The sequence below is a fragment of the Manis javanica genome, chromosome 7 (assembly GCF_040802235.1).
Source record: "Manis javanica isolate MJ-LG chromosome 7, MJ_LKY, whole genome shotgun sequence".
NCBI lineage: Eukaryota > Metazoa > Chordata > Mammalia > Pholidota > Manidae > Manis > Manis javanica.
In genome coordinates this window covers 71,249,933-71,275,495 of record NC_133162.1, presented here as the reverse complement: position 1 = coordinate 71,275,495, position 25,563 = coordinate 71,249,933, and the positions used below count along the sequence as shown (strand labels likewise).

Here is a 25,563-nt window from a genome sequence, read left to right as displayed (position 1 = left end):
CGAGAAGAGGCTGGAGGAGGTGGAACTAGAGTGTAGAAGGCTCTGTGGGCTGTGTCCTTTGCTGATGGCATTGCAGGTCCCTAGTTTTGACCTAATGAAGAATGTAGATATTCAGCCTTTGCCACATGCCAAGGCTTCAGTGTGGTACCCGGCTGACCAAGGTGATCACAGCCCCACCCCTTAGTACCTATTATACTGGAGCCCTGCTCGCCTCCAGGGTCTAGGCTGAGTTTGGCAAATCAGAAACACGTGACCATATACCCTCGTTGTAGAAACTCATGTCTGACCACCCTGGTCTGCTTTGGCTGCCAGGGCACTAGGCCTGGGCTGAATCCACAGAACGTGCACCAGCAAGGGAACCCCCTGCTTGGCTTGCCTTAGTGAGAGAGCCTCAGTCCTAACCAACCCTGGATGCCTAGGATCTCTAGGTCCCTCTGGGTCCACTGGGGCATGTTTGTCTTGCCCTGGAGACTGAGGTTACAACATTCACAGCCCTGCAGAGCCCACTCCCAATGGCCAGCGGCACAGTCCTCTCTCCTCCAGGAGGATCTTGGCTATGCTGGGCAGTTGGTAGAGGACATGGAGGAGACAGGCAGGCACAATTAATTCCCAAGGCCCAGACCTGGCTCGTGCGTAGTAGCAGCATTTTTAGTCATTCAGGTGGAGTTTGTGTTTCTGATGTAATAAAAAATGCAAATTTTGCAGAAATGCACTGTAAACAGTGGAAGTCTCACAACTGTTCAGTGCTTATTCCTCCAATTTTTGTTATTTTTACTTACATTTATTAATGGTTACTTTTATAAGACTGCAAATATACTATATACAACTATGCTGTTATTTTTTTTTTTCATAGAGGTTTTATTTGGGGATATTTTCATTTCAGTAGTAATCAGAGCAATAGGATGTGGAGAGAAAGCAGCAACGTGGAAGGGAGGCCAGGGAGGGAGGTGAGTGCACCTCAGCTGGGCCCTCAGTTGCCCTCAAGGTCTTGGAGGGACACACGCCCTCCAGTCAACTCCAGTGGCTAAAACCCCCACCAGAATGCTTATATGTCCACCTCCGCCATTATTTTCTATAACCCTTACTCTGCCTTATTAATCTTTACAGCTCTTTTCATCACTGCATACATGACATCAGGGGTCGGCCGGTTATGAACCCACCAGCCACATCTGACCTGCAGCCACCAAGCTAAGACTGGCTTTCTTTCTCAAAACATTTTAGAAGGGTTTTTAAAAACACAAAAGCAAAAACAAACACACAAAACCAAGGATTATGTGACAGAGGGGTATGTGGCCCTCATTGCCCACATATGTCCCCTTCATCTGTTTCAGGAAAGTTTGCTGACCCTGACATTACAAAATTATTTGTTTTCTTGGTGTTGTTCATATGTTTGTCTCTGTCTTCCCACCTCCATCACCCTAAGTGCCACAAGAGTGGGAATGTTATGCCATTCATGCCATGCCCTTAGACATAGAACAGGACTTGATAGAAGCAGATGCTCAGGAAATATGTGGGAATTTTTTTAAGAATGAAGCCTCCTGGGAAGCTCTGAGAGCCCAGGGTTGAGAAGGCCGTTGGAATGTCTCAGGCTTCACCTGAGGTCCACTTGGAAGAATCCAGGTCTGGAGGAGGAGGGAATAGGAAATGGGGCAAAGTGCCAGGTGGGAGACCACTGCCTGGGAGAAGGATTGGAGGGCATGGAGCCAGCGGCTGGAGCCCAGCGGAAGAAACCCAGGAGGGGTAGGGGGTGGGCAAGGGTGGGGAGGAGCTCTGGCCCAAAGCCCCGTGAGCAGGCTGCTGAGACCCAGCCGGGCACTCTGACTGATTTGTGTAGCGTCGTGTTTTACAGAGTCAGACGTGAGAGATGGAAACAGGCAGCTGCTGGGATGATTGTCAAGGTATCTGTGAGCTGTAGTTAAGACAGCGTCAAATTATGGGATTAGCATCCCCACCTTCCAGGCCATTTGGGCTACTCCACTACTTTCTTCTTTTCTCCTTAGGGAAAAACAGTAGGGCTTTGAGGTGTAAATTCATAGTTTGTGATTAGGGCAACCCTACAGTTGTTGAAATTTGTTTTATGTATTCTATGTATTGATTCTGCTCTTGTTGCAAGTGTATTTATCTCCATTGCCAATGTAAATATTTCTGTAGCATGCAAAGATGTATTTATAAATTCTGTATTATTGATTTTTCTCATGCTGGAAACACATTTATCTCTTTGTTAATGAAATGTACTTAGGAAGTCGTGAGATTGATTATGGAGAAAGGTATGGGAAGGGAGGGAGGTGGTGCCGAGCTGGGTAGACTGTCCTTGGCCACAGGCTGAAGGCGACATTGTGGGACTTCCAGAAGGTGCATGTTTAATTGGAGGAAATTGCTCTCAGAGGCAAAGGTTGCCTGCAAAGTCCTTTTGCAGGACAGTCTGAGAAGGCATCGATGTGTGAAAAAACATGGTTCGTTTGGGATGCACACCATGGAGAAATTCATATCAGCTAAAACAGCATAGGGTTGGGAATCAGACAGATGTAGGTACACATCTCAGGGACTGCTGATGCTACAGCTCTAAGGACTGCACTCTGAGAACTACTGGGCTACCTTAAACAGCTAAGGTCTTCACAGGCAGGATTCATACCTACATCTCAGATAATATCATCTTGTCACCCTACCACTTGGTCCTCTATCTGGCTGCCTCCATCTATACTTCACAAGTCATTAATGTTTCCTCTTCCAGGAAGACTTTCTTTAGGTCTGACACATGGGCTGGCTACTCCTCCGCTGAGCTTCCAGGAACCCCATTCAATTTTATTGCTCTCACATTGTTTAGGTGCTGTTGGTGTACACTCTGACCATTTACCCACCCCTCACTCTCAGTGCTTTGATGACGCCCAGTACTCATTCCTTGCTCTGCGTGCCACTGCGCCTGACCTAGTAGGTGTTCGGTAGCTGTTCGTGGAACACCTGGTTGAATGACTTCAGCCAGTGGCATCATGTGAAATTTAGGTTTGTAGAAACATCACCTATGTTCTCCTCCATTTCTCTGTGGTGGATGCACATGGACACTTTCTAGCAGTTGTTGCTAAAGAGACTGACTTGAGAAACATGCTAGATTATGCATGCTGCTGGTGTGGCCTGCTCCAAGCTAAGCATCCCCTGCTTGTTCAGATGGGTGTCCTATGTGATGTGAACATCTATCTTTCTTCCCCAGACTGCCAGTGTTGGCAGGGAGCCTGGCTGGCTAGCTGCTTCTGCTCTCCTTTATTCCTCTTCATGTGTCCTTTCAAAAACTCTGACAGGAGGATGGGTGCCCCAGGAAGATGACAGCTTTGGTGTGGGACTAGTTGGGCCCCTCCGCTTAAACCTCCAAACTAACCTTTCACTGGTTTGTACATTCAGAAATACGATGGCAGTGCCCACTGTGTGCTGAGCATGTTAGTGAGCTGGGAAACTTTCCTTGAAAGAGGGAGTGTGCATCTCAGATGGGAAAGATCCCTCTGCATGGACTTGTGGCTGTGAGAGGTGATGGATGGAGGCCATGGGGCCACGGCACGAGGCTGGCAGGGTGGAGACGCAAGTGGTGTCTTAGGATGGGAGCACTGAGCTCTACTGGGACAGAAATGGACTTGAAGCCGTAAACATTCAAGCTGCCTGCTTGTCAGCTGGAGATGCTCCCTGCACCTCTGTCCAGGGACACAGTCATGAATAAACACCAAGAGAAGAGAGGAAATCTCCATTTCAAATGTGAGGATGAAACAGGAGTGCAGAGCGCCTTCACAGTTACGCATTCATTCCATACTCATGGAAACTGCAGTAATTTAGAGCAGTTCAGTAGTTAGACTCAACTATGTAATTCATCCTGATGTCTCCTATTCATCAAAGCCTTGTGTTTGTTTGTATTACCATGAGAAAAAATTTTAAAACATGGGAAAAAAAGATTTCCCTTCCTTTCATTACACCCAAATTACAACAGAGTTATAACCCTTGGGGCCCTTCAAGCAAAGGAACATCTTGCTTCAATTAGACATAAATTATGAACAATAATTAGAAAGATTTTTTCATTGAATTTGCTATTTTATGTTTCCTTTCATCTGTAATGTATTAAAATGAATACTGAGCTCTATTTCTGGGCCACGGAGGGAGGCCTGAAGGATCTCCAGGGAGTGCATCTCCAAGGTAGGAGGAAGCATCCGTTGCTGGCTCCTCTGTGTCCATGTCATGAAGGCCGGTATCAACTTTGAGTCCAGTGCCATGGATGCAATCCTGGGGCTGCTTAGGCTCCAGTTCTACTAGAGGAGCCAGACATATAACAATAATGCAGAATAATTGCTGCTAGTTACTGGGCCTGAGTTTGCATCAGCTTCTGCTCTAAGACTTGAACACACATCACCCCATTTAATCTTCGCAGTGGCCCTCTGCCATAGGCTCTGCTTGTAGACCTATTTTAACATGATTTGGAAACTGAGGCACAGAAAGATTAGCTGACTTAGCCAGACTTGCAGTTTAGTGATGGTGGAGCTAGGGGACAAGGCAGGGCACTGGACTCCAGAGTTCCTGTTTGCCCTCCCTCTTGTATGCCTCTCTCTGAAATCACGGAGAGATCGTGCTGCCCTAGAAGCCAAACAAGGTGGAGAGCTGGCACAGGGCAGTAAGGGACAGTGGCGGCTTCCCATGGGGAGAGGCAGCTACTGGATCTTCAAGGGGTTTGCAGAAGTATATTGGGTGGATGACTGAGACAAAGGAATCCCAGGCAGAGGGAGCACCATGGCCTAGAGCCATAAATGAGACTGTGGGATTTCATATTTCAACCCTGGCTTTAGGCCTTTTGGAGGCAGGAGCAACAGCCAGAGATGAGACCGGAAGATGGAGGGTTGTGTAGATCAGACTGGTGGTATCAGATCTCTTCGTGGGAATGGTGGCTCCGTGAGAGCTGGGGGTGAGTCCTGGCTGATAAAAAGGAGAGACAGATTTCCAGAAGAGTAATCGGTAAAGAGCAGTCAGGTTGGAACCTGGCTGACCACTGAGCTTTTTGTTTCTGCAGTTCTATTCTGTGTGTGACCTTCTCTCAACACCCTGACCCCGGTGGCGCTCATCTCAGGGCAAGTAAGAACTTCGTGCCTATCGGTCCTTCCCAGTCTGACTCTTTCTCCAACCCCAAAGGAGGCTCTCCTCCTGTGCCCCCAGCTCAGGCATCTACTTTTGGGCTGCTGATGGGCCTTCCTGATACTTCCCCTCTTTCCAACATGCCCCTGTCCTGAGCTACCTGCTTTTCCTCCATGTGCAATGCACCTAGGGCTCTCAGAAGTGTTTTGTTTTATTTTTACCTTCTTTTAAATAATTGTCAATGCTTAAAAATCAAAAGATTTCATGTAAAACACAGATTTCTTTCTTTATTGAAAAATAAATTGGTTCGGTTGGGGGCAACAACTGAGTGATGCCAAGAACAGCTGCATAAGCTTGGGAGGGAACATGCCTCTAATTGGCTCAGTCCCTGCGTCTGATCAGTCATTTCATCAATCTTGCCAACAGGTTTTTCTTTCCTGTGCTGTAGGCCTTTGAGTTGGAGACTTTCAGTATCCAGCCTCTCATGTTGCCCTGACTTTTATATTGTGATTGTTTGTCTTTTACATTTCAACAGCTAGTCTGTAAGCTCCTTGAGGGTAGGAATTGTGTCTTACTCATCCTTTGTCCCTCAGGCTCTGCACAGGACCTGGTTTTCGGTGTTCTGTAAGCTTATTGAATTAATCTACACTGAGGAAACATAACTGGTAGAATGAGGCCCTGACAAGTCCTGCTCTGGGCTAAGGGACTCATGCTACTGACTGTCGGGAGTAAAGAATGTGGATAGCGGGCCACAGCTGAGCTTGGACCTCAGAAGTTTAGATCCTGCAGTGTGCAGCATGTACCCAGGTTTCACTGCCTTTTGCATTTCAGGACATTCCAGGACCTCTCCAAACAAGTGGAAATATCTTATGGCACTGTCCGGGATTCTGCTGTGTACGAGTATTTCCGAGCCAAGGGTACCAACCCCCTGGAACAAGACAACACATTTGCTGAGCTCTGGCGGACCATCAGCAAGAATGGAGGGGCTGACAACTGTGTGTCCAGTCCTTCAGAAGGCATCAGGAAGGTAGGCAGGGGCTGGCCACCTGGCCATGTGTGTGCTGTGACAGGTCATGGGCACAGTCATCTCCAAGGTAGGAGACACCTTCCCAGAGGCATCTCCTTTGATAACCCTATCACCTGCAGGGTGACCCATCTTCAGCCGGTTAGATAGGCATTTCTCACAGGCCTGTGAGTATCAAGTGGAGATGCACATATTCTCTAGGCAGATGCCCATACTTGGCAGCAGAAGCAAGATTGCTCATTAGGTACCTTCTAGGTTTCCAAAGAGTGAGGGAAGAGCAGGCAGATTAAACCCAAAACACAGACCTCCCTCCTCATGGGCGTGTAGCCCAGAGGGGCCTGCCTACCCCAAGTGAGAACACTCAGCAAAGGGAGGAGCAGAGAATCAGGTAAGAGGTGGACAGATGAGAGGACAAAGTTCAGGAAAGGGTGGGTAACACTGTGGGCTGGCCAGGGGTTGGAGGAAGCCATAGGGGTTGATGGAAGGCCACACATGGGGATGGAAGGCCCAGAGCAAGGACCAGCCACCTGGGCCAGGCGTATCTGTGGGATCATGCTTTGGAGAAAAGGTGTGCTGGGGAGACAGCGGTGAGGACAGCAAGCCCAGGATGGAGGCTGTATTGAGGCACACTGAGGGAGGACAGGGTGGGAAGAGGCCAGGACCAGAGTGAAGGGCAAAGAGAAGTCATCACATTTTTCAGCAGTGGGTTAAACTGTTCATTTATTTTGTTTAATTATCCCAAATGACCCAATTATTCATTATTATCCCATTGCACATAAGAGAATCAGAGACATGGGGTCACATTCCTAGGCAGATTCTGATACCTGGGCTCAGTTTGGCATTTATATGCCATGTGCTGCTGAGCCCCTGAAGGCCAATGAGAAGGAAGATGTTGGAATGAAGACAGGCATCATAAAGATGCTGCTGGTGGTGACATTCTTGCGTCTAGGAGCCCACCCATGTCATGTCTGCTGTCCCTGAGATCGCTCGTGAGTGATGTGACAAGATGTGCTCCCATAGCCAGCACCACTCCTCTATGCCCAGGCAGCCTCCTTCCTTCTGCTCCCTAGTCTACCTACATCACCACCTCTCTGGAACCTTCACACACCACTCACACGCATTATCTCTTATACACACATTCATGCATTCACATATTCATGGATGCACGTGCATGCACATATGCATGCACGCACATCTGCGATCCACATCCCCAGCTACTTGGTGATCACTTAGCCTTACTGCAGAGGGCAGTGGATATAAGGGGAAAGTCTGGGGAGAGCTTTGGGGCCGTGAGGGCCCACCACCCTGCTCTTCATGTTGACAAGGGTGCTTAGCAGTCTGCCAGCCCTTCCAGGAGAGCCCTAAGGGAGTCCAGGTCTGGAGCCCCACTTCAGAAGCAGGGTGCCTGGAGGCTGAGTGCAGCCTCTGTCCAACTGAGGACTCAGTGCCTGGCTGCACTGCTCCTTGTGGAGTGAGCCCCTGGCCATGCATTCTCACATAGCAGTTGGCTCAGGATGGCTTCTTCTTGTTGTTTAGCTATGTCAAACAGCAGAAAATGTCTGGGCTCTGGAGCCTGACACATTTGGGTGTGAATCCTTGATCCATGACCCACCAACTACATAAAATTGAACACACCACTCCTGTCTGGAACCACTCAGAGTTGAGAGGGGTCTGGGCAACTTCTCATTTTGGGGTCTCCTTAGAAACTTAAAATATTTAAAGGTATATGTATGGTAGATTTTGAGTGTTTACACCTGATTGTCACATAAGCAAAAGTAATAGAATGTAATGTAAATGTGCTATTTCCATGCTTACAAGATTTATTAAAACCTCTTCATTCCCATGTAACTGTAAAGGATGGTTCCCTAACCTTGAGCTGCCAGGACTTCTTTCATCCCTGACAGTGGATCTTTGTGGCTGTCAATGACTTCATTTGGAGATAATGAGTACAAAGGTGATTTAGGACCTTTTATGAACATAAGGCCTGGGCCAAATGGCCTCCGAGGTTCCCTTCTATGCTTCCTTTGTCTCTCTTAGAGAGCCAATACTCCCATCCACATAGGATTCCTTTGAAGATTCATTGCAACAGTGTTTCAAAAAGCACTTCTTCGAAAAGACAGCTACTTTTTACTCATCGCAAGGCACTTTAAAGAAAGTAAACAAATCACACACTAGCAGGAGAAATGGAGAAATTCACAATACATATGATCAATTTAGGATTAATAAAAGATTATAGGAAAAATTTTTACAAATCAATAAGAAAATGTAACAGGAAAATGGACAAAAGACTTGCATAGGCAACACAAATGGCCAGTAATCCCAGAAGAGGCAACGCATATGGCCGATAGTCATATGAAGAGATGTTCAAACCTATTAGTGTTGCGGGGAAATGCAAACCAAGACTATAAAGATATATCATTTTATGCCAATTAAATCGGTGGTAGAGAGGATGGAAATAACAGGTGGTTAGTTGCTGGTGGGCGGGTACTCTGTACAGCCACTTTGGAAATGATTTGTCATTTCTCTTATAAAGCAGAACATGAATGTACTCTGTGACCCAGCAATTCCACTCCTGTGTATCCACCCAAAATAAGCTCCCTCATGCACACCAGGGAGGAGAAAGGCTATAGCAGTATTGCTTATAGTCAAAATCCTGGAAACAATCCAAATGAACATTAACAAGGTAAAAAATATATATATGGCCTGCAATGAAATGGGTTGCAGTTTCTTGTGATAGTACAGATGAATCTTAGCAGAATAAAACTGAGTAAAAAAAAAGCATTAAAGGCAATATCATATGGGTCAACTAATAGAAAATAACATGCAATATAACACCCTTTTTAAAATGTATAAAACACATGTGCATACCCATCCAAAGTAATGATAAAAGACAAGATTTACCTTAGCGGTTCCTAGATATGAGAGAGGCAGAGCAACAGGTAAGAGAGAAGCATATTGTTGGAGGTAAGTCAGGGCCAGTGTTAGCTTTAGATTTACAGGTGTTTTATTTTTTAATTCATTCCTCATTATAATAAATAATAAGTGAGTTAATGTAAAAAGAGGGTCATTCCTGCACAAAAGGATGGGTGTCCCAAGCCAAGGACTGTGATTGATCCCATTCTGTGCCCCTCCTACTCTTCCAGATAAATAAATCCAGACCAAGCCAGGCAGAGTTTGGCTTCCACACATGCCAGCCCCTTCTCCCCTTGCACACTCCCATGTGCCGCCCATTCTTGCTCCTGGAGTACCTTTAGAGGGCAGACACCGCCCCTAAAGCCCTCTCTGCAGGTGAGAAATCTGGAGATGGGTCATCAGGGAGACATTTCCTCATTTACCTACCCTTAGTCCATTGCTGGCATATTAGAAATCATTCACCCTCTGGTGATATTTAGGGTCATACTCATGAATAAAACAATATAGAAAGAATAAGTAGTGGGATATGCAAATAAAGGATTCCTTACAAATGCCTATAGCTTCATGGTACAGAATCTAATCTTTTCTCAGTACGTATGATGTGTTACTTTTATGACACCTTCGTTTTATAAACCCTAAGCATGCTTTGGGGTCACAAATCTCCCTCTTGCATTTGGATCTTTAAGGAAAAAAAACTACTGCCAGCACTAGACAAATGTTAAGGTTTTTATAACTAGTGTCATAAAAGTAGGTTTATAGTATTGTCAGAAAATGGAGTGTACTGTATTTCTTACTGGAAGGAGATCTCAGATTTACTCCCAGATCCGCCCTCATGTACCTGTTTGGGTGGGCTCCTGTATCTAAATGCTTGTCTGAAACTCTTCCTGTCCCCTGCCCCTATGGGACTGCTCCTTACCCCCCAGGTTGTGGCTATAGAAACCTTGTGAATTGCCTGGCTCACAGCAGACCGGGCTGGGGCTGACCATTCCTCAAGAGAGGGCTCTGTCTTCAATCCAGAAACTATAAAGGAACAATCCAGCATTTGGGAAGTATGGGCCTGATCCTGATATTCAGGGACAAGTGGCTTCTGTAAATCCAAAACAGACCCTGCTTCTCTGCAGGGCAGGCAGTCTGGCAATGGCGTAGAGGGGATGCCCCCAAGGGATAATGCAGGAAACTTCTTTAGCAAGGGGAGGACAACCCTTCTTCTAATTTCCAGTTACTCTTTGGTGATTCTGGCTACATTTCTGAAGAGTGCTTGACAGTGGAGTGAGGTCTGATCGCTGCTAAAGTCAAAGAGCTTGGTGTGGAGGCTAACCTTGGAGAGCCACAGTTATTTTTTCCTTGCGAGTGCTGCAGCTTTTAACGACTTGAAACCAATTTAGGTGGGAAATTGCTCACTAAGAGATAATCACTTTTCTACAGTTTCAGAACCAGAGAAAGGGATTAAGTCATGCTTGCCTCACCATTGCGACCCACTCCTTCATGCCAGTGCCCACTCAGACAAGGAGGGGACAGCCCTTTCGGGGCCCTGATGGACAGAGCAGGAAGGAACTCAGAAGGGGAGGGAAGTTCTACTTATTTAGTAAGGTCTCACGGCATACCGTCTTTACAACAAACCTGCCTGACACCCAGTAAGTCTTAATAAATCCTGGAATGCCCCTGAATGAGTCACCTGCGTGCTGTCAGAGCAGAGACACATAACATCAGTGATGTAGTTTGTGCCATCAGTTAGTGGGCTACCTTCAGAGATTCCTTGATGGGAGAGACAAGGGGAAGAGCTCTGGGACCTCCTTCAGGCTTGTCTCTTGTTGGCCTTGTCTTAGGGAAGAGACCCTGCTGGTCCTCAAAAAGAGGAGATAGGCTGCCTTCATTCTTCTCAGCCACCTGCTCCTGTCAGGCTTGAGGAAAGACTAGGCCAGGGGTCAGCACACTATGGTCCATGGACTAAATCTGGCCCATTTCTTGTTTCAGCAAATAGAAGTCTACAGGAATACAGACATCTTCATTTACATACTGTCTACGGCTGCATTCCTGATACTCCAGCAGAGCTGAGTAGTTGTAACTGGACCATTTGGTCCCCAAAGTCTAATATATTTATTACCTGGCCCTTTACAGAAAAATGTTGAATCTCTTTGGTCTAGAGCAGTGGGTGCCCAAGGAATCTGCCCCTGGGTCAGTGGCATCTAAAAGCACATAGGCATATCTATAGTACAATGTCCAGCTGCGGGCCACCTAGCAGCATATAGCTCTGCCTACAGACTGGGCCTTCTTCCCATTCAGATCTGACTTCCCCCTCACTGCACTGGGACCCAGCTTTACTCCTGGCCTGGAACCCATGGAGCAGCCTCTGTGTGTGAGACACTGCACCAGATGATCTACATTTATTATTCCTTTCATCCTAAAGAAAACTACTTGATCATTATTATTGCCATCATGTAGAAATGGGACCTGAGCCTCAGAGAGATTAAGTGACGTGCTCCAGGTCACAGAGACATGGGTCATGAGAGACTCACTCATCCTTGCCTCTTCCCATGGGGTAACATCCCCATCTCAGACCTCACTGTGTCTCTACCCCATTGCAGATGCTTTACCTGAACTTTTATTTCCCTTCCTCTTTTACACCAGAGTAATAAGATACATGCCCAGCTCCCATTTTCAAAAGCCTTACCTCTCCTTCCATGTGTCATAGCGAAGGTCATTTAAGTCAGTGATTTTATCTTTTGATTTCCAAACTATTAAAAATATCAATTAGAGAAACTTTGAGATGGAGAATTGAGCTGGCAAGTTGTTCAAATTTATATGATAATAACTTTGTCAAATGAAATCAGACTTTACTGTTGTTGGTGGGGTTTTTTTTCCAACTAACAGCCAGCATAACCCAATTTCTGTGCAGTGCCAGAGCTGACCTGGACTGCCAATTTATTAAGCCTGTCTGTAAATCAGACCTAATATTTAATAACATTGTCAAATCGAATACAATGTTAATAGTTCAAATGTCAATCTTCACAGCTCATTGAGCTCTCTGAATAAATAAAGTGGCTTGTTTCAGACCCTGTGGCTGGAGATAGTATTTTTCAAAGGGAAGTAGCTTATGAGTCCTGCAGTCATAACTGAAGGTTGTTTGTTTGTTTTTTTTCCACTCAGTAAATATCACTGAGGTCATAAAGTGTGAATGCAAATGCAGGAAGAAAACAGGCTCACAAATCTTGTTCATTTCCACACTGATCTAATGCTTGCCCTGGTAGTAGAGGTTATGTGTCAGTAGTGCCTCTCATACCTACATTTATTCCTTCCCCTTGCTGACTGCCCTGTGGCAAGGGAAGCACACTCTGCCTGCCGAGTGTCAGGGACCATACTGTGGTGGAGAAGGTAGCTCCCAGAAGGACTCAGCCTTCTATGGGAGGATAAAATACTTCAGTACCCCGCGGTGTTCTCCATGTGGAAGGAGCAAGGTACGGAAGCATTCTGGAGTTCCTCCAGGCGAGGAGAAGAGTCTTCAATGGGATGGTACTCTTTTATTTGGGGAATGTTGGGTTCAGTGATGAGAAAGGTTTGGCTAAGGTGATGAAAGGGATCCCTGGTGCAGGTCTGACCCTCCTGCCAAGGGAGGGGCATGGACTAGCTAGCCCCGTGCACTGGAAGGCAGTGACACTGCTCTTGGTGGCAGCAAATGCAGGCGTACTCCAGGACACACATTTTGTCCTTTCTCTGCCTGCAAACCAGTGCAGATCGGAGACTCTATGCCTCCTTCCTTCTGAGACATTCACACTGGGTACTTCATCTCTACACCTCCTGTCCTCGCTAAAAAGGCACAATATCCATTCTGCAAGTTCACTAGTCTCTTCTTTTACTCATTCATTTCTTCATGTATTCAGCCATTCAAGAAACGTAGCTTGAATAGCTTCTGCCTAAGAGTTTGGAGATGTGAATTCAAGTTACACTTTGAACCTACTTTAATCTGTGGCTTTGGTTAAGTGAATCCACCTCTCTGAGCTATCTGTACGATGGAAAGGAGCCTGCCCAGATTAGCTGTAAGCTCCCCAATGCATGGGGTAGGAGGGGTCCAGGGTGGATTATAGCACAAGGTTGACATTCAGTATTGTCAGCAAACTGACTTAGCACCTTCTGTACGTTAGGAAAAGAAGATAATAAAATAGACAAATAGCACTTTAGCTTTTTTATGAGGTATAATTGATATATAATAAGAGGCATATTTCAAAGTGTTTATTTCATGGATTTAGGTAATTGTATACAATTGTATAATAATCACTACCCAAAACAAGACAGAGAACATTTCCATGACCTTGAAAAATCTCCTCATGTCACTTTTTGGCACTTTTTTGCACTTCTCCCTACCCCCCAGAAGCAACCACTTACAGATTTCTAGGACCACAGAGTAAGTTTACCTGTTCTTGTAATTCGTATACATGGGATAATATAAAATATGTGTACTTGTATTTAGTTTTTTTCACCCAACAAAATGTCTATGAAATTGAAGCACGAAGTTGTGGATCTTCTTTCTTTTTTCATTTTTCCTTTGATGACTATTCCATTGTGTGAACAAACCTCAATTTGCTTATCTATTCTCCAGCTAACATACATCTCAATTGTTACCAATAAGACAATATGATCATTCTTATAGAAGACTTTTGTGGAGCTATGCTTCCATTTCTCTTGGCTAGATTTCTCAAGAGTGGAATTTCTGGGTCATAGAGTAGATACGTGTTTACTTCTGTAAGAAACTGTCTAACCACCTCTAATGTGGTTATTCTATTTTACACTCCCATTAGCAGTATCTTAACTTACATTTTGTAAGTTCCAGTTGCTGGACATCCCAACCAACATTTAGTGTTGTCAGTCTTTCTAACTGTAGATGATTCTGGGAATGTGAAGGACAGCTAATGAAGTTTTGCATCTTTACTGTAGACATTTTGCACAAGCATTTTGCTGCATAACTAATTGGCCATAAGGCAATGTTGCCATAAAAGATAAAGTAACTGGTTGACACTGGTTTCATTTACTCATTGACAAAGTTTCCATTTTTATATTTTATAAATCTTAGCGAGCCCTCATTATGGTCTCTACAGTGGTATGGACATGGCAGTCTTAAAAGTAGTGGAAGATGACAGCTACTCATGTTCACTTGATAGAAACTATGGTGATAAAACTTACTGGAAATGTGAAAGAAGAGTGTGAACCCAGATTGCAGAATACCTTATATGAGAAAATGATAACATATCAGTTACAATGATAACAAAGCTCACTAACAAATGCATTACAGCACTAGCATTTCTTCCGCATTTCCCTTAGAACTTTGGAACGTCTATTGATGGACACGTGACAATAAGCCAGAAAAGGAACAACAGTGAAGAAGGCTTTCCCATTGCAATGCAAAAAAGCTCAGTGACAAATAGCTGTCCTAGTTATTTGGAAAAGTGATACCCTCTTAAGGAAGGAAGAAATTAATAAACTCTGTTAATATTTTCCTGTTGCATCACTTCCTTTCTCATGTCCCTTTTTATTATTTGTTATATCCTTTACAACAAAATTGCCTTATAGCTGATTAGTTCTATGGGGAACATGTTTGCAGGAAAAATGCTTGTGACCAAGGTGCTTAAGGTGAAACTCTTGGACATGGTGAAGGACATCTCATTTTTTAATCTGCGTTCCTTTGGTGACTCATTCATGTGCTTATTTGCCATCTGCAGAGCTTCTTAAGAAGTATGTGTGTAAGGCTTTTGTTCATTTTCACTGGGCACTTCATCTTTTCATTGTTGACTTAGATGAGTTTTCTCTATATACTGGATATGTCCTTAAATAAAAGTACTGCTGATATGATTCACAATCTATAACACGCTCGTTCACTTTCTTCATGGTCTTTTGAGGATTAGAAATTTTTAATTTTGATAAAACCCATGTATCAATTTTTCTTTTCTTTTATGGTTAATGCTTTCTGTGTCTTGTCTTAAGGAAATTTTGCCTACTCCAGAGTTGTAATATTTTGTGTCTATATTGCATCTCAAATTAGTTTTAGTATATGAAATAAAGAAGTGGTCTAGGTTCACCTTTTTTCTCTAGCACCTTTTTTTTTTACCTAGCATCATTTATTAAAAAGACTTGAATTTACTTAACAAATGGAGTAGATATCTTGATTGAAAATCAACTGACCATGTATTTGTTGGTCTACTTCTGGATTCTCTATTCTGTTTCACTGATCTATGTATCTATTCTTATGCCAACACAAAGATATCTTGACCACTGTAGCTTTATAATAACTCCTTAAAATCAGGTAGTGGAAGTCCTCAAACTTTGTTCTTCTCTTACAAATATATTGGGTAATTCTGGATCCTTTGCATTTCCATTTAAGTTTTAGAATCATCATATCAAATTTCTTCAGAAAAGCTTGAGATTTTGACATTAAGTCACTACATTGAATCTGCTGAACATTTTGGGGATAATCGGTATCTTTACAATATTGTCTTCTAATCCATGAACATAGTTTTTCCTTTCAAAACACCAACATTTGCCATTGATTTAAGCTTTTTTGTTAAAATTTTTTTTCTTGCTTCTATTTACTTTGGTTTTAATTTGCTCTTACCTCTTTGATTTTCTTAATGTTGAAATTAGATCAAGGATTTTACTATTTTTTTTTCTAATATAAGCATTTAAAGCTATGAATTTTCCTGTAAGCACTGTTTTATCTGAATCTCACAGATTTTTATATGTTGTGTTTTTGTTATTATTAGGTTCAAAATATAAAGTATCAGATTTAGTCCTTTTCTTTAAGGTATACCTATTGAATTCCAGAGGACAGCAAATGGCTGTGATTTAATGTTGAAAAGGTTATAGGGACAGAGAGCTGGGATTTGTTCTGCTTAGTGAGGTTGTAGAAAGCTGCCTAAGGTAATCCGTTCAGGGGCACATGTTTTACAAATACCTCAATTCTTTTTCAGTTTTGAAGATGCATATGTGAGAATGGTAGAGGAAACTGGCAAGCAGGAAATAAAATACACACACAAAAATAAAGGAAGTCAGAGAGGCAGAAAAACAGAAGAATGCCATGTGAGCAAAACTCATTTTTATTTTGACTGAAGATGTAGTTTCCTTGTTGGAGAATGAGGGCAGTGGTTCTTTCCCTACTTAACAGTTGTGGTTTACAGAACCCCTTTTCTGAGTCTTGGGCTTAGTTCTAGGTGTCTTGGCCACTTAATATACCTGAGCCTCCTTCACATACTTTAGCTCTGTGGTGTACCAAGGTCAACTATTCCCAAGTCCATGCCAACATCTAAAATAATAAGTTTTGAGAAGAAATCTTAGGTTATACATCTATCATTTAAAGGTAGTATGTCACATTGAGAAAAGTTTACAATATTTCTAAAAAACAGGTAGAAAGTAACCAGACAGAACTGTTTTTCACCACCTAGGTGAGGCTCTAGGAATTCTTGTATTTCTGTCTAGTCTTTTTTGTATCTCTACAAAAAATTAATATGATTATGATGTTATAGAAAATGTATTTTATCCTGAATTTTTCTAACAGTTATAAAACATAGTGAAAGTCATTTTGGTGGCTAATTAATATTTCATCAAATAGATGTACAATAATTTATTGAAACAGTTCCTTCTTAATTGTAATTTGGGTCATTTCCAATTTTTTACAAATATAAATAACATTATAATGAACAGCTTCTTACTGATAGTTTTTCAGTTACTGCGTTATTTCTTCAGGTCAAATTCTCAAAAGTAGAATTATGGTATTAAAAAAGGGTTTAAACTTATAAAGTTCTCAACAAATTATTACTGAATATTGCCAAAAGAGGGCTTTGAATGAATTGCATTCTTATCTTTGGGATCAAAAGAATACTTAGGTTTCAGGGAGTTTTTTTTCTCCTATCAAATCCTTGTGTTTTTATCTTTAATAGGAGAAATATCGTTATAAATTTTTTTCTACATATTTTCATATCCTTCATTGTGATTTTTTTTTCTTTCTCTTTATATGTATATGTAAGTATTATTGCTTTAACTTGCTTTATTTTTCTGGGGACTGGAGTGGAGAAGAAATCACTTTCCTTCCAACCCCCTTTTTCCCTTGGCCCACATTAGGCATTACCATCAGTGATTCATTACCTTTGGTGGGTTGGAGAAAATTGAGCGAGATCCTGGTTAGATGTCTACTTTTCTTTGATAATTAGAATTGATATCCATATAAACCCCTTCCTCAAGTGTGTATATCTGCTGTGATTTACTCTTGGGGTTGTTTGTTGTTTTAACTATCCACTCATTCATTCATTAATCAAGTTATTTACTAGTACTGACTCAGTTAATTTGTAAGAGTGGGCTTGATACTTTCCTCCTAAAATTGAGTTAGATTTAGTATAAGGTAAAAGTAAAGACAAAGGCTGATTCTGGACAGTATGTTATTTCAAAATTAAAAGATTTTTGTTGCCTTTCTTACTTTACCTGGGTTTTCCTTCCTTCCATTGGGGCCTTGCATCATTTGGACAAGTAATTTACTCATAATGGCTGCCATTAGCAAGGCGTGGGATGGATCAGGTGTGGTGTTAGCTCACTTGTGCCTCTACACAACCTGTTTATGAACGAAAAACTGAAGTCTGAGCGGGAAGGGGACTTGCTGAAAGTCAAGCTTGGGTCAGTTCATACCCAGGGTTTGATCTCAGTATTTTTCTCACTCCAGCACCTGTGCCATTCCCAGGCATGGAGGAGGTACATGATCCAAGTGAAACCTTAGCTCTTGCTGCCACTCGTCTGGTGCTCTGGTCTCAGGAATCTGAGCCGTCCCTTCTCTTGTCCCCACCGTTGTGTGCTGTACATGCTACTTGGGACTCTGTTCCCTTTCTTGTTGTCTAGACTATCCCTCCACCCTCAGCAAGAGCATCCACCTTTCCCAAGCCTACCCTTCTGTTCTTCTCCAGCCCCAGCTCCTCCTTCCTCTGGCAGGGCCAGGGGCTCGCTTATCACACTGTATCTCAGAGCACAGCACATGTCCCCCAGCATCAGTTCCCTGCTCACCACATCCCCCACTGGGCTGTCTCTTTTTTTTGGGTATCATTAATCTACAATTATATGAGCAACATTATGGTTTCTAGACTCCCCCCATCATCAAGGCCCCACCACATGCCCCATTACAGTCACTGTCCATCAGCATAGTAAGCTGCTATAGAATCACTATTTGTCTTCTCTGTGTTGTACAGCCGTCCCCGTGCCCTCCCCCACGTTATACATGATAATCATAATGTCCCCTTTCTTTCCCCCACCCCTTATCCCTCCCTTCTCACCCATCCTCCTCAGTCCCTTTCCCTTTGGTAACTGTTAGTCCATTCTTGGGTTCTGTGAGTCTGCTGCTGTTTTGTTCCTTCAGTTTTTTCTTTGTTCTTATACTCCCCAGATGAGTGAAATCATTTGATACTTGTCTTTCTCTGCCTGGTTTATTTCACTGAGCATAATACCCTCTAGCTCCATCCATGTTGTTGCAAATGGTAGGATTTGTTTTTTTCTTATGGCTGAATAATATTCCATTGTGTGTATGTACCACATTTTCTTTATCCATTCATCTACTGATGGACACTTAGGTTGTTTCCATTTCCAGTGCTGAGATAAACATAGGGATGCATATGTCTTTTTCAAACTGGGCTGCTGCAGTCTTAGGGTAAATTCCTAGGAGCGGAATGGACTGTCTCTTAATCATTTGTCTGTCCCTAGGGCTTAGAGTAGAGGTCGGCACAGTGACAAAGCACACGAATATCCAAAGCCTTTTATCCTTTTAAAAATCAGAATAAATGTTCAGTGATTAAGAAATGAAAGCATGTAGAAACACAGCCACGTGCATCTTTCTTCAACATGAACGAGCAGGATTGCTGGCACCCAGTTGCAGAGAGGGAGAGAAGGGGTAAGGAGGGGTGAGGGGGCTTAGTCAGCCTCCTGGAGCAGGTTCCCATACAACTGACTAAGGTGGCACCTTCCTAACGCTGTGCTGCTTAATTATTTTTGATGATGATTGGTTTGGGATAATACAGTCCAAAAATCAAGGAAAGCCCCCACTGTGCCTCCCTTATGAAATTACTTTGCTTTGATTTCTGAGCAATGCCAAGCAAATCTCATTATGAATTCTTCAATTACTTTCTTTTGCGATTTTTATAATTTGGTAGGATAAGTTCTGGAATCAAACCAATATCCATGCCATCATGCTAACTTTGATTATTTTCAAACTCCTCATTAGTGGGGTGGGAGGATATTCACTCCCCTTAAATCTGATTTCATTTTTCAGATTTCTTATGCCCCATAATTTGCTTTGTACCCAGGTTTGATGTGCTTCACCTTAGTGCTAGCTATAAATGTGGGCTGATTCCATTCTGTTTGTTCCACCAACTGTTATGCTTTGGATTTTATGACTTAAGTTTTTGCATTGAACTAAATTGTTTTGTTATTTGATTACATTAAAATCAAGAAGCGATTGCTGATGAAAATGATTTTGATTTATTGCTTAAGCCAGATTGTTGGCAATTTTTGTTTAGTTTATTTTTATTTCCATTTTATTGTTGTAACATTTGTCCAGGAACCAAAAGGAGAAAGGGAGGAAGGAAAATAACATTTATAAAGAAATTATTAATGGCATTGTGCCTATGCACTTTGTCTTCACCTTTGAGGCAATTTTGTGACATTTCCATTTTGAAAATAAGGAATGAAAAACTCAACAAGGTTAAGTAATTTGCCCAAAGATTGCTGGACTCCTTCAGCCATCCATATGTTCATTATTACTGCTGTCATTACCACCAATATAGTCAATAATATCAAACCCATTTGGGTAGAAGTCACAGTTTCCACTGGGTTGGGCAGCTTTAATAAAGAGTCCCTACTGTCCAACATATAGATACTAAGATTGGCTTTGAACCCCACATTTAATTTTTTTAGTGTGAGTTTGTGGGTATATGTGAGAGACACACATGTACACACACACAGAGGTGGACAGAGAGAGAGATAAAAGGCAGACTAACTAAAATCAGGAGGAGTAATAAGGACAGTAGGAGCTCTGAAGAGCAAACCTCCCAAGGATCAGATGAAGGAAACAGAAATGATGAGGAGCCTGTACAGAAATTCTCAGCAGTGAAATTTGGTATCTCTAATATTTTAAGAATCTTCACATGGATGAGGATTGGAACCTGTTCTGTACTGCACAGATCTCAGACCTGGGCTACTACACAGGGGACAGGGAGCAGTGATCACTGGTTTTCCAGGAAGTGTTGGTATCCCCAGGCTGGGCCACAAGCTCCTACCAGGGTGCCACTCCTGCCAGCCCTCTAGCAGCGAATGGCTCTGATTCTTTCATGTTACAAAGCTGCACATGGACAGGTAGAGAGCTCAGAGCTTGTTCTGTGAGGGATAGGAGTCCATTTGGGTCTCTTTGGTCAGAAAGGAGCCCCTTTTGCAGCAGCTCCTCAGAGTGATTTAAGGCTGTCGTGTGAGCTTGCTCTCTCAAGGGCAGATCTGGAGGGGCAAACAGATACAGCCATAAAGCAAAGGCCATAAAGGAATACTTAGCCAGAAATGGGGTTAGGGAATGACATCCTTCAACATAAACCCTGTGGTACTGGGCTCCCAACATGATGAGGGATAGCTTTTTCTGTTACTTATAATCACAGGCGGTTTTACTGCTTCTCCCTCCCCCCAGCATAGTCCGAGTTGCCAGTTCCCAAGAACCCTTTATGACTGAAGAAACACTGAAAGGGTTGGCTGCAAATGGCAAAGCCACCCGGCCTCAGGGTGTAGTTTCATGGCTCAGCTAAACTTTGTCTTGATGAAGTCAGATGCTCAATTAAGGCAACAGTGTGGCGAAGAGAACGTGGATTTGGAGTTAACAAGTACTGCATCCATCTTGGTCCAGAGGGGAGATCTTGGGCAAGTTAACTAACTCCTGAACAAAGTTACCTCTTGTGAAAAATAGAATAATAATCCTGGGTCTTTCCAGAGTTATTATAAAGATCAGAGGTGATATGAAGAGATTGGCACAATGCCTTACAGAATATATTTAGCACAGTAAAGTGTGGTCCTTGGACCAGCAGTACCAGCACCACCAGGAACATGATAGAAGTAAAGTTTGGGGGCTCTGCTTTAGACCTACTGAACCAGGGTAGCTGTGTGGAGCTTAGTCCTGTATATTTTAGCGAGCCCTCCAGGTGATTCTCATGCCTTCTTGAGTTTGAGAAGCACATGCTTCAACAAAGGATGGTTACTGTTATGCTTGTAGTTTTATTAGTATTAGTATTTGATTTATTTCTGAATCTTTAAAAGTGACCCTTAGCCAGACAGCCCACTGATGCTGTCCATGAAGGCAGCCTCTGGAGGAGACAGCAGGATGGGGAAGAGTGCAGGGCAGACCTGGAGGGGTAAGCAGGACCTAGCCAGCCCAGCTCCCTCTAACCCAAGGCCCCGGGCTTTCCAGACTCTAGTATTTATCCCTTTAGTTCTTCATTAATCATTTTACACAGGTTTAGGCAGCACCAGCTGTGTGCCAGCATCATGCGAGGGCAGTGAACACATGCATAGCCAGGGGCTTACATCCTTGTGTATGTGTGTGTGTGTGTATGCACGCAGGGAATATTTGCACCTCCCTATCCATGGGATGGTTGGCCACAGTGCTGCCTGAGTTTTTGTATTCATAGGCTGTTTCCCTTGCCTAGGATGACATTTTTTTCATTCTCTATTCTTTTCTCTCTGCAATCTGTTTTGTATATCTAAGCAAACCAATTTACTCTTTATTTTAGATCATTCTTAATCATTCCCATGGAATAACTCAGATTAGATTGTTGCTTATTGTGGTCTTTGGACAATTTAAAAGTTAGAGAAATCATTGACAGTCAGTGTGTCCCTTTGCCCTGCTGAGAAGCTTGTTCCTGGCCCCTGATTTTGCTGGTGGTGTGCAATGTCAGACTTCAGGGAAGGGGCTATTGATTCTTCTAAGTTAGGACCTCTCTTTGTCATTTGTACCCAACTCACTCCTTCCTTGGAAATGGGAGAAAGCTTCTCCCACTAAGGCAATATTTGGTTCACTAAATAAGACTGTTTGTCCCCAGAATGCCAGTGGATCTAGCAGGGAAAGCAGCCATAAAGCCTCCATAGGGTTGGGGCTAGAGGCAGATATCATAGGCAAAAGCTTGGCCAGAGTTTGGTAGCCGAAGAGAACAAAAATAGCAGAATAAGAGACCCAGCTGCTCAGGTGACTCTATGTGGCCTTTTGGGTCTGCTGACGTTGAACTTTTGGTGTGGGAGGGGGAAGGCCATTTGCACTGAAAGGAACCTGGGTAGATATTCAAGTTCTGCCAACAGCTGATTCTGTGGTCTTAGGCAGAGTCCTTTTTGATCCTTAATTCTCCTGGAAAATGGATACAGTTTATACTGTGGAAGTTTATCCTGAACATTCTAAGAAGAGAATGGGTGGGAAAACACTAGCTAAGGTGCTTTGCAGGAAGATGTAAAGTGTGGCTTCCCTTTAGCGTTTGGTTCCAATAGCCCCGGTGTCTTGACTCTGTGCTTCTCCACCTCTACCCAGTGCCCTAATCTAAGACCCTAGAGCCATAACAATTTCTCCCTTTCTCAATGTGCTCTCAGGAGATGATCAGAAATCCATTGACACAGAGGTCTATAACATTGGATCTCAACTTCAGCACACATCAGATCACCTGGAGAGATGATTAAAAAATGGATTGCTGGGACTGCTCCCGCAGTCAATTAGTCAGTGGGTCTGGTACAGGGCCTGAGAATTTACATTTCTAGTAAGTTCCTCAATGATGCTAATGCTGCTGGTCCCAGGAACACACTCTGACAACCAAGAGTCTGTACTGCAGGCTTTGGGGATGTGAAAGATGGAGAAGACCTTAAATACTATCTGGGCTCACCTTCCTCTTATACAAATCGGTCATGAGTCAGTAAGTGGGCCAAGACTATAACCAGGCTAACAGTCTTGTAATTTATACCAGGCTGGTGACTGAGGATGATTTCTAGTGTTATTTCCCCCAGGCAATTATATTTTAATGAGGATCCAAACCTCCAGCTACAGGGATGCTGCTGGTGATGATTATCATGATTATGGAGATGTGCCTTGCTTGAATTTCTTCAATGCATCAGACACTTTCCAAGCTGGCTCTTCCTGTGGTGAGGTTGTGAAGTGGGCTTGCTATTCTTGCCCCCAGGTGCAGTCCCCTGGGCTCAGAGGGCTCAGGTGGCTGGCCAGAGATGCAGAGGAAAGCCTGGTCTGCCCATCTCTAGACATTGCTCTCACTGTCACACTGTGCTATGTTCCCTAGGAAATGGAGTTGGAGATTCTGTAAAGGAAATTAAGAAATCAACAAGAAGATAATATAAGAGTAGGGGTGTAAAGGAATGGTGGCTGGAGAAGTTACTTGCTGTTCTCTTGACCCCTTGCTGTGCCCCTCACTACTGTGTTGCTCTAGGGGTCAGGTAATCGTTTGCAGAAATCTGCAGGCTAGTGCCTGGCCAGCAGGAGCCATTTTCTGCTGCTGTAGCCTTGGAATGTCTCCATCATCTCAGTTCTCTTGCCCAGGTAATGCACAGCCTCACTGGGACCAGCATGGCAGACCTGCAGGGTTGCCCTCATGCCTGTGCTAATGTCCACACACATGTGCACGCACACATGCTCGCACACATGCACACACACGCACGCGTGCGCGCCACCCCACTAACAGATGGCCTGTGGCCCTTAGGTTGTGTTATTCCATTGTCCAGCTCTATCTTGTTCACTCTGATCTAAAGCCAGGAGCCAGATTGACTTTGTACCCTGTGGACACTTCAGGAAAACAGCCGGTGCACTAACTGTGGGAGAGCTCAGCTGCCATCTCCCTCTCCCACTGAGACTGCCCTCATTTGCTCACTTCTGCTGGTCCAGGGGCTGATCTGCGTAAAAGGTGATTATCTCATTGCTTAGGTGGCAGGTTTCCTTAGAGCCTCCTGAGGTGGGCTTGTGAACACCTCTGAGGGTCTCACTGATGGTCCACTCAACATTTCATGTCATTTTGGGTGATCTCTTTCCACTGTTCTGAGAGACAAGAGTGAGGGAGGCTCCTGACCTCCAGCTGAAGGTCTTACACACATGCATACACTCATGTGCACACATTCTCATGTGCATACACTTGCATATAGCACACACTCACACAGAGCATACTGCTGACTTAGTTAAGGTGGAGGAATGGCTGGCAGGAGGGGAGTGGGTGGGAGAATGATATTCCAATAAGAGCGACAGAATGACCTTCTGAATCAAGCTGGCTATGGCAGGAAGGAGACAGAGCGTGTTTGGAACTCTCACTATGTGCCAGACACAGTACCTTGAATCCCATAATCTCACACTCACAATAGTCCTCTAGGAAGCAATTATTAGCCCCCAAGACTCGAGGTTTACCAAAGACCTGATATGTGGCAGTGGCTTGTCTTTGTCCAGAACCCTGCTCTTTTCATTGCACTGTGCACAGAGAAGGAGGCTGAATCACTGAAGGTACCACCTTAAGTAGCTGCAGTCACAGAAGTGCTTGTTGAACTGCAGAACCTCTGAGCAACACTGGAGACTGAAAAAACCAACAAAGGTCACCCATGATGGCGTTACTCAAAAATGACTGTTGTGGGTGTTTTGTGCTTGGTTTTGGCTCTTCATGAAGCTTTTACATAATAATTGAAAAAGGATACCATAATGTTAATACTCTAGTATAACAGATTCTTTATAATATTGATTAGCATTTGTTTAGCACTTATCATATTCTAGGTGAGGGGCCCTGAGCATGTTACATATATTGAAGGATTTAATCCACCTCAGAACTCTGTGAGGCATGGACCATTTTACATCTAGTGGAACCAATGCCCAGAGATGTTAAGCAACTTGCCTGTACTCACACAGCCAACAAGTAGTGGAGTTGGGATTTGAACCCATCCAGCTGGAGTCCAGAACCCAGGCTGCCTCTTGTTGACCATGGACAATTCTTCCCCTTAGCAATCAATGGTCTTTTAAAACATAATAGGAACGGCCACACATATTCCATCATCAAATGCTATTATTTACCTGGCTGATCCTCAATTGTTGAGCATTTAGATAGTTTCTAATTCTTGTTCATCAAAACAGGGTTGCCCTGAAAATCTTTGTACAAACATCTTTTCTGAAACAAATAATTCCTAAGGATAAATCCCTAGGGGTGGAAGTGCTGCATATGCACATGTTTAAACATTTGATTCTCCCCACCAAATTACCATTCCAGAAATATCATGCCAGCCCACACTCCTACCAGCAGACTGTAAAATTGTCCTTTTCTCCACAGATGGGGTGTTTACTGTTGCCTTGTGTGATTTGGCACAGCATGTAATACAGGTATCACTGTAGCCAGGGTTCAGGCTTTACATGGCAATGTGTTGCCATTTTATGATCACAACCCTAGGAGCTAGGACTTGGGATGCTTAGAGGACCGAGCTCTGTTCAGGCGAAGAGTGGCTATAGGGAGAGGCATCTAGTATGCCAC

At 43.6% G+C, this 25,563-nt stretch overlaps 1 protein-coding gene across 6 annotated transcripts in view; it reads left to right on the top strand.

Annotated features, from left to right (window-relative positions):
• GRID1 (glutamate ionotropic receptor delta type subunit 1) overlaps positions 1 to 25,563 on the top strand; it is a 699,381-nt gene that overhangs the window by 644,745 nt on the left and 29,073 nt on the right. For all 6 annotated transcript variants that reach the window (XM_073241118.1, XM_037003097.2, XM_037003096.2 and 3 more), the window contains one exon: positions 5,929 to 6,124. In XM_073241118.1, coding sequence (XP_073097219.1) covers positions 5,929 to 6,124 — 196 coding nt within the window. The remainder of the gene's footprint in view (positions 1 to 5,928; positions 6,125 to 25,563) is intronic.